The 8,567-nt window shown below is 48.4% G+C and overlaps 3 protein-coding genes across 4 annotated transcripts in view; 1 reads left to right on the top strand and 2 right to left on the bottom strand.

The window, feature by feature from the left end:
* Positions 1-8,567, bottom strand: part of RpS23 (ribosomal protein S23) — a 107,801-nt gene that overhangs the window by 19,984 nt on the left and 79,250 nt on the right. The gene's annotated exons all lie outside the window — the stretch shown is intronic.
* Positions 350-4,225, bottom strand: Snrk (SNF related kinase). The gene is made up of 9 exons (XM_017074825.4): positions 4,007-4,225; positions 3,470-3,740; positions 3,186-3,404; positions 2,932-3,107; positions 2,504-2,870; positions 2,313-2,441; positions 2,133-2,259; positions 1,408-2,070; positions 350-1,348 (listed from the first exon to the last, which is right to left on the bottom strand). Exons 2-9 carry the CDS (start codon positions 3,673-3,675, stop codon positions 650-652), a joined length of 2,586 nt encoding a protein of 861 aa, XP_016930314.3. The 5' UTR covers positions 3,676-3,740; positions 4,007-4,225; the 3' UTR covers positions 350-649.
* On the top strand, positions 4,617-8,481 carry Usp20-33 (Ubiquitin specific protease 20/33). The gene is made up of 5 exons (XM_017074802.4): positions 4,617-4,859; positions 4,958-5,342; positions 5,402-6,212; positions 6,271-7,664; positions 7,805-8,481. The coding sequence occupies exons 1-5, from the start codon at positions 4,776-4,778 to the stop codon at positions 8,125-8,127; spliced, it is 2,997 nt and encodes a 998-aa protein (XP_016930291.3). The 5' UTR covers positions 4,617-4,775; the 3' UTR covers positions 8,128-8,481.

Below are 8,567 nucleotides of genomic sequence, written 5' to 3'. Positions count from 1 at the left end.
AATGTATACTTATCTACATCGGTAAATTTACATAAGTTCAAGTTTAGGAATGCATTTTGGGCAATTGTCCTTTTAAACTATTTATTACTTATAAAAAAGAAGAAATCATAAAATTTAAATAAAAACTTTGTTAAAAAAGTGAGTGGTTTCAACTCTCAATATTTGTTTCCTGATATGCTTATTTTACTTTACATTTAACGTATGTAAATAAAATCAATATGCTTCTATATGCAAAGGTGTGCACACACTGGCAAAGGGCGCCAAAGTTTAAAACACATCCCAGACTGTACGACGAATCCATAAGATCCTACCAATTTGCCTTTAGCTTCCTAGTCAAGAAAGTAATCACTTATTTTTCCAATGTCATATGGGCATTAATGTATTTCACTAAATATTGCATTGAGTGATTAGACTTACAAGTATACATAAATTAATATATTTAGAATAATTTAAGCGTAATGACGACGACAGACAAAACAATTACGCTACCACTAAATTTAAATATTCTCGCGCGCTTTCCTATATACGGGGGATAACGTTGACGTTTATACGTTTTAATTAATACATGCATATTTTCTACGTAGTTCGCTTAACCGAGTTTTTTTCTTTAATATTTAGAATGCACTTTGCAATGAAGTAACTGTGTCTATTAAGAGAAGTTCATCACGGGAAAGTATTTTCCCAGCCGTCGGATTTTCTTCATGGTGACAAAGCATTTAGAGCCGGTAACGTGTATTGCTTTGGTAAGGCTTTTATCCTCCAAAATCAAGTCGATCTGCTCGATTGAGTTTAGATTATAAATATCTTTTGGTGTTTCGTTGGACTTCTTGCTGTTGCCTTTCTGGCTGCTGATGTGGATGATGTTCTGGGTGTGATTGTTGTTGTTGTTGGTGTGGTTGTGATTGAAGTTCCTACTAAGATTGGTATTGTTATTAAAATATTGCTCTTGTTGAAGCGTAGCTTTGGCTGCATTCAAAGTATTCATGATTTGGTCCGTGGCATCTGCGGCGTCTGCTTCCTCGTCGTACTCTTCCTTGGTTTCGGCAACGGAGAATGTGCTAGTGTTTAGGCTGTGTAGGGAATACCTCTGGTCGATATGTTGGGTGGACGAGGACGACGAGGATGCCGCCTCGCTCTCCGCATAGCAGCGGTGTCGCATCTCGTACTCCTGAGCCTCAGTGATGCGGTCCAGCGACTGGCTCTCGCGAATGCGCCGTCTCCTGTTCGAGGAGTGTCCTGATGTGTCCTGCTGCTTCTCAGCGTGGGAATGCTTGTCAACATGATCCTTGTGCTGTTTTCGGGTTTTTTGTGTGTGAGATTTGCGATTTTCATCGGATTTATTATTTGGCTAGGAAGGTAAACAGGAATTAATACCTTATAGAAATGATTGGATAATAAAAACCTCACCTCTTTATACTGCGATTGTCCTTCTTTTTTGCCACTTACGGATCCGCTTTTCGAGATAAAATTGGCCGCACCGCTGGCAGAGCCGGGTGGCGGATATAGCTGATCCTGCGAGTCGCTGGAGTCGTCGTGCGAGTCCCGCCGATGCATGCGAAATCGCACTGGCGTGTCGCCCACGAACTTGTTGATTTTCTTTTTGTTGCGTGTCTTGGTGTCATCGTCGGAAGCCTCCGAGCTGCTACAAGATGGCGTCCGAATCTTGTTCAGCTTTGTGCGACGATGCGTAAGCACCGGATTCTTGCTATTGCTCGGGAGCGGCTTTAGCTTGCCAATCTCCAGCTCCTTGAGACCACTTAGCGTGTCCTCGTCTATCTTGGCACCCTTCTCCATCTGCTTGAGCTTTTGGGCCAGCGTCGCATCCACCGAGACTACAATCTTTGTTCGCGAATGGCTTGGCATTCCGCTATTGGCACCCAGCTCTCCTCGTGTTTGATTTCCGGGCTCAGAGCTGGAACGCTCATGCATTGACATACTAAAGACGCCATCAGAGGTTGCCTCGCGCCGCGTTGACGTGACCTTTAATTCATTGCCTATTGCCGAGCATTCTGTGGCAGACTCCTCCTCGTCCTCCTCACGCACAATGCTGCACTTGCGAGTGCGCTTGTCCTAGAAAATTAAATGCTTTAATTAGATTTCTTGCAGTTAAAGTGGCCTACTAATTAACTTACCGGCTTGCCATCGTCGTTAGCGAACTGCGTGGCTGGAGTCACGTTAATGCTGATGGGTACCCCTCCTTTGGGGGCTTCTGTAGGACTTGGTTTCTCAGGCACGGGCTTACGACTCACGTCTCCCACTCTGAGGAATAAATTTAAGTTAAGACTGAAATACCCTTGGCATTCTATAATCACTTTATGCTGGGATCATTGTTGAGAAGTCTCTGCTTTTGGGCCTGCTCCTCACGCCGCCGTCGCAGACGTAATTCCGCCAGCAAAAAATATGTGGCTGTTATGTGATTGTACTTGTTCTTGTCGAGAGCTCTGCAATGACGTCAGTTGGGGTCAGCCAGAAATAATTGGTTTAACATTTGTTCTACACTCACTGCAATATCTCTTCCTTGGACGCAATATTTCCGTTTATCATTTTCTGTATGATAAAGGCGTGATCCTCTTCGCCCAGCTGCTCGCGGCTGACCAAAGGCAGAAAATGCTCCGTGGCGGAGGTGGTGGAATCGGGCTCGTCGATTGGCTTTAGCCAGGCGGAGGAGGCAATCTCCTCGACGGTCGCTCGCTTCTTGGGATCCCTCACCAGCATCGAAGCGATTAGGTTCCGACAATCGGTGGACACATGTGAGGGCACCGTGTACTTGCAGTCCATGATCATGGTCAGAGTTTCCGAGTCGTTGGCCTTCTCAAAAGGCGCCTGACCGCAGACCAGCATGTACAGGATGACTCCCAGGGACCAAATGTCTTGAGGGGATGGATGGGTTGTTTAATAATGGGTTAAAACATATCCTTTAGGATGACATACCGACTGCAGGCGCATCGTATGAGTCCCCCAGCAGTATCTCCGGAGCCGAATAGGCCAAGCTGCCGCAGAATGTCTCCAGCTTCTGCCCAGGCAAGAACTTGTTGCTGAACCCAAAATCGGTGAGCTTAACCAGGCCCAGCTTTTCGAAAAACACCACATTCTCCGGCTTCAGGTCCCTGGGAATGGAAAACAAAAGTTACGTAAATCAGTGATCGATACACTACGTCGTATTATCAGTTGGAGCGGGCTCTCACCTGTGAACCACGTGCAGCTGATGACAGTACGTGATAGCACGTAGGATTTGGCGGAAATATTTGCGGGCCAGTTCCTCGCTGAGCCCAGAGTCGTGCTTCATTATGTAATCGTACAGATCCCCGCCGTCGCCCAGCTCCAAGACCAAGTACAGCTTTGTCTGGGTGTCGATAACCTCGTACAGTCGCACGACATTGGGGTGCTGCACCAGCTTCATGCATCTGGGGAGGATTAGGATGACAGGGTTAAAAGGTTTTTTGTTTTGGATTTCTATATATCCACTTACCGCACTTCCTGGAACAGATGCGCCTTGGACACCTCGTCCAACTTGGTCTTGTCCACCACCTTGACCGCCACCTTGGCCCCGGTGAACACATGCCGGGCCAACTTGACCACGGCAAAGTGTCCGGATCCCAGGGTCTCCTCCAGATCGTAGAGCCCGGCGATCTTGCCGTCGCTCACCCCGCCAACGGGCTGCGTCTCCAGCGTCATGACGGCTCCTTGGCACTGTTCCAACGGGCTGCGTGTTGGGCCCAACTATCCGCGATTAGCTAAAACTATAATTATAGAGGTCTATCATTTCGGGCACACGGGATGTTTCGCTGGCTAAGTGCTGCTTTATGAACGGAGATTGATGTAATAGGTGGTAGTCTGAATGGCGCTGGGAGCAGCCCACCCCACAGGGGCACGTGCTCGCACTCCATGCCTGCTACCCATTAATGATTCATGTGGATGTGTCCTTTTTATTTTCGGGTCCCCAGCAGGAGCGGTGCCAAAGCAGGGCTGTTACACAAGGGGATGCGGAAAGGCAGGGCCGTTTTACCTTTTACAGCGGAGGGGAAGGCGAGTCTCCGCCAGCAGATGCAGGAAAAACTACGATGCACGACCCATTCCGGGATGGGAACGACTAAACCTGGCCTCTCACTGGCCGCTCGAACGTCTCGCACTGAACTCTTGGCCCTTATCACTCATGAAAACGCTTAGTTAGACTTTTTGTATACACATTTTCGACTATTTTCTGCGATTTTTTTTTCTGAATCTGCAAGTGTGACCAAGGGTTGTAAACTAGAGATGGCAAGCCAGCAGTGCACCCTATACGATATATATGTATTTGAAGTTCTTGTATTTTTTGTACCACTTGTATTTTAAAATAAAACATGGATTGTCTTGGTAAATATGTTTTGGATTATTATTATTTATTAAGTTCTTGAATTATCCTTATGTAAATACAAAATATATATATTTATAAAACAAAAAAAAATAATGTTTTTGAAAAAATATTCTTGATTATTTTATGTGAAAATCAAGGCTGTCAAGAGTTTTGTGACTAAAATATAAAAAGAAACAAATGCTCGAAACTCTTATTTAGCTTATAGATTGATGTCTCTTGAGGTAGCTAATTAAAATAAATAAAGTAGAATAAGTAAAGAAATAACACATACCCGGATGCCTCGTGGTATTCCGCTTTGGTCACATCTCTTCGAATACCAAAAATACCAGCGGAAATCGCAAACGCCTTTTCTTCGGTCGTTCCAATCAAAATTCTCAATTAAAATATAAAAAAATAGAATAAAGGCAGCCAGAGAGCTATAATGAGTTTTAGTCCTAACCAAAATCAGAACAATTTACATGTAGAGCACCTCAACCGCACCGCAGACAGCGAGCAGGGCCACCAGGTGAGTCGGTGGGGGCGGGATCCGCTCCAGGCGAACTGTCCCTTTCGTTGGCATTGTTTTGGACTCTATTACATGACTTTCGATTTTCTCCCGCACAGCTGGCGAACGGCTATGCCATGGGCGACCCAAGGAGCAGCCGGTGCCATGACAAACTCTTCAGCGGATCGCTCAAGTCGCTGGCCCGGAGGGAGGAGTCAGGCGGGAGTAACAGTGGCAGTGGAGGTGGTGGTGGCAAGGACAAGAAAGCCAAGGGTTCGGGCACCGGGCTCGTCGGTCTCCAGAACATAGCCAACACCTGCTACATGAACTCGGCGTTGCAGGCACTCAGCAACCTGCCGCCCATGACGCACTACTTCATCAACTGCAGCGACCTGGTGGAGTACATATCAGAGCAGAGTGCCCGCCGCTGTAAGCCAGGTGGCCTGGCCAAGAGCTACCGCCGCCTGATGCAGGACATCTGGCAGGATGTCGATGATCCCAAAGGTTCTGCCCCTACCTCATGTTCTTAACCTGGAAACCTACTAAAGATTGAGATTTTGCAGATTTTATTGCCCCGCGTGGCATTCTGTACGGCATTCGCACGGTGCATCCCATGTTCAGGGGCTACCAGCAGCACGACACGCAGGAGTTCTTGCGCTGCTTTATGGACCAGCTGCACGAGGAACTAACGGAGCAGGTCTCGCTGATGCCACAGGCACAAAACCAGACGCAGTCCCAGTCACAGACACAACAGCAACATCAGCAGCAGCAGGCCAGCGAAACGGACGACGACAACGAGGATGAGGCGGCCCCGGCTTCCTTGACGCCCGCGGCTTCCGAGAGTGAGTACGACACATGCGAGAGCAGCATGTCGGAGCCATCGGCAGAGGTTCTGCTAAAGACCGAGTACTTTGTGACGCCCTGCCGGACAAACAGTTCAAACAGTGCCCTGCCAGAAGCTCAACCGGTGCACCAGCAGCACCCACAGCTACAGCACCAGCAGAAAAATGCATCCAATACGGAACAGAAACCCGTAGAGGCAGCTCGCTCCATTATCAGCGACGTGTTCGACGGCAAGCTGCTGTCCTCCGTGCAATGCTTGACCTGCGATCGCGTGTCCACGCGCGAGGAAACATTCCAGGACCTCTCGCTGCCCATTCCCAACCGCGATTTCCTCAACGTCCTGCACCAGACGCACAGCTTGAGCGTCCAGAGCCTGAATGCCGCCGAAACGTCCGCCAGGTCCAGCGAGGGCTGGCTAGCATGGATGTGGAACATGCTGCGCTCCTGGATCTACGGACCCTCTGTGACGCTCTATGACTGCATGGCCAGTTTCTTTAGCGCAGACGAGTTGAAGGGGGACAACATGTACAGGTGAGACTGTCCCTCAAGTTGTCAACGTTTTGGAAACTTCAACTATTGATTTTTACAGTTGCGAGCGCTGCAATAAACTACGCACTGGCATAAAGTACTCCCGCGTCCTCACTCTCCCAGAGGTTTTGTGCATTCACCTAAAGCGCTTTCGTCACGACCTGTCGTACAGCTCGAAGATCTCGTCGGATGTTTATTTTCCGCTGGAGGGATTCGATATGCGGCCATACGTCCACAAGGACTGTAAGAACGAGGTGCCCATCTACAACCTGTCGTCGGTGATCTGCCACCATGGAACAGTGGGTGGGGGCCATTATACTTGCTATGCCCGCAATACCCTTAACGGAAAGTGGTACGAGTTCGATGATCAGTATGTGTCTGAGGTGTCTCCGGAATTGGTTCAAGCCTGCCAGGCGTATGTACTGTTCTACCAAAAGCACAACCCCCAGATGGAGATAGTGCGGGATCAGGCGATGACTTTGTCCACTACACATCCCTTGTGCGACTCGGACATTCAGTTTTATGTAACGCGGGAGTGGCTATCAAGGCTGGCCACCTTCTCGGAACCGGGGCCGATAAACAACCAGGAGATGCTCTGCCCCCACGGTGGGATTTTACATTCCAAGGCGGACATGATCAGCCAGATTGCGGTGCCCATTTCCCAGCCACTGTGGGACTATCTCTATCGGAATTTTGGCGGCGGACCAGCAGTGAACATAATGTTCGAATGCGAGATCTGCAAGCGGGCGGCGGAAACGCTGTCTCGTCGCCAACTATACGAACTTAACGAGTTCACCAAGTACAATGGGCTACAAAACGAGTTCGATTCAACCGCCATTTATGCGATCGCCATGCCCTGGCTCCGTTCCTGGCAGCAGTTTTCACGGGGAAAGACCCACAAGGACCCAGGTCCGATTACCAACGAGGGAATCGCTGCTCCCACCGAAAACGGTTCGCTAAATGGAACTGCCACGGTGAGCTGCGTAAGATTGGGCTCCGATTACGCGCAACTTAACGCTCGCCTGTGGCGATTCCTACATAACATCTATGGTGGTGGGCCGGAAATAATGCTACGGCAGGCCCTCTCAGATGACGATGATGCCGAGGAGATTGAAATCATCGACCAGGACGATGAGTGCGACGATGATGAGGAACAGGAGGAAGACGAAATTGAAGAGGTTGCGAAAGCTAATTATCAAAACAATCATTCCGACACCGAAAGCAATCTGGGGCGTCGTACAACTCCGAGTCCGAGTCCAAGTCTCAGTCCCAGTCCAAGTCTGACTGCCAAGCGTCAGCCGGTGGAGGCGGAGTCGGATCTGCGACCAGATAGTCCAAAGTCCAAGCGCAGCAGGTCCAAAATAAAGGTGTCCGCCCTGCGTTTGAACATGCGGAAGAGAGGCAAGCGCAATCGCAGTGCTTTCCAGCAGCACGCCGAGATGTTTGGAGCCAAAGGTGGGTAATGGCATTAGCTTAAACCAGATATTAAAAATATAGATCGTAGTTAAACTACCAAAACAATAGAGAGTTAGTTTTAGGTCCGTTTAAAGTTTATATTTTAATTGTTTTGTTTTTCATTGATTTTACTTCTGCAGGAAACTATAATGCCCACACCAATGCCGATCCCCCAGTGGCCGAGAATGGGGATAGAGAAAAGGACAAGAACAAGGACACGGACAAGGACAAGGACAAGGACAGAACTGTTGCATTTCCGAGCGAATACAGCTTACCCATTTCGATACCATTCCAAAGCGACAATTTCCAGCTGAACGGTGTGCACGAAAAGTCACGCGACAAGGGCAAACAGCGGAACAACTCCAGAAGCGGCAGCACCGCTACCAGCAAGGAGAACGTCACGCTGCAGAAGTTCGTGACCCTGCGCGAGGCCAATGGGCCGAGCGACGAGACTGATATTTGATCGACGGTGTTAGAGGATCGAGGAGGAGTAGAAGGAGGAGGAGAAGGAGTAGGCGCCAGTACCCTTGGCCAGAGTCGCAAAACGCCACCGCCTAAACGCAGGTTAAAATCCAAGTTTAGGCGCAAGCGAAAGCGTCAGTAGTAGTTTTATACCTCAGAGTTTTGTTGGGGTGGAGGCTATATAAATTATGTAAAAATTGTATTTATAAATTAATCGTATTGCTATATACCCTACCCGGCGCCATACCAGTTATGTTATCCCTGCTCCTGGCCAAGGGTCAATTTGTACATATATAATGTGGGAGTGCTTTAATTGGTGTACGTTAGAGAATAAATTGTAGAAATCTTGGTCAAACTGCGGGTTCTGTGAATCTAGGCTTTCAGCATGGCCCAGTTAAAAAAGAAAAAATCAATCTCTGTTTTTATTTCATTACGGTTAGG

The sequence above is a fragment of the Drosophila suzukii genome, chromosome 2R, assembly GCF_043229965.1.
Source record: "Drosophila suzukii chromosome 2R, CBGP_Dsuzu_IsoJpt1.0, whole genome shotgun sequence".
NCBI classification, from domain to species: domain Eukaryota; kingdom Metazoa; phylum Arthropoda; class Insecta; order Diptera; family Drosophilidae; genus Drosophila; species Drosophila suzukii.
This window is presented reverse-complemented; position numbering and strand designations above follow the sequence as displayed.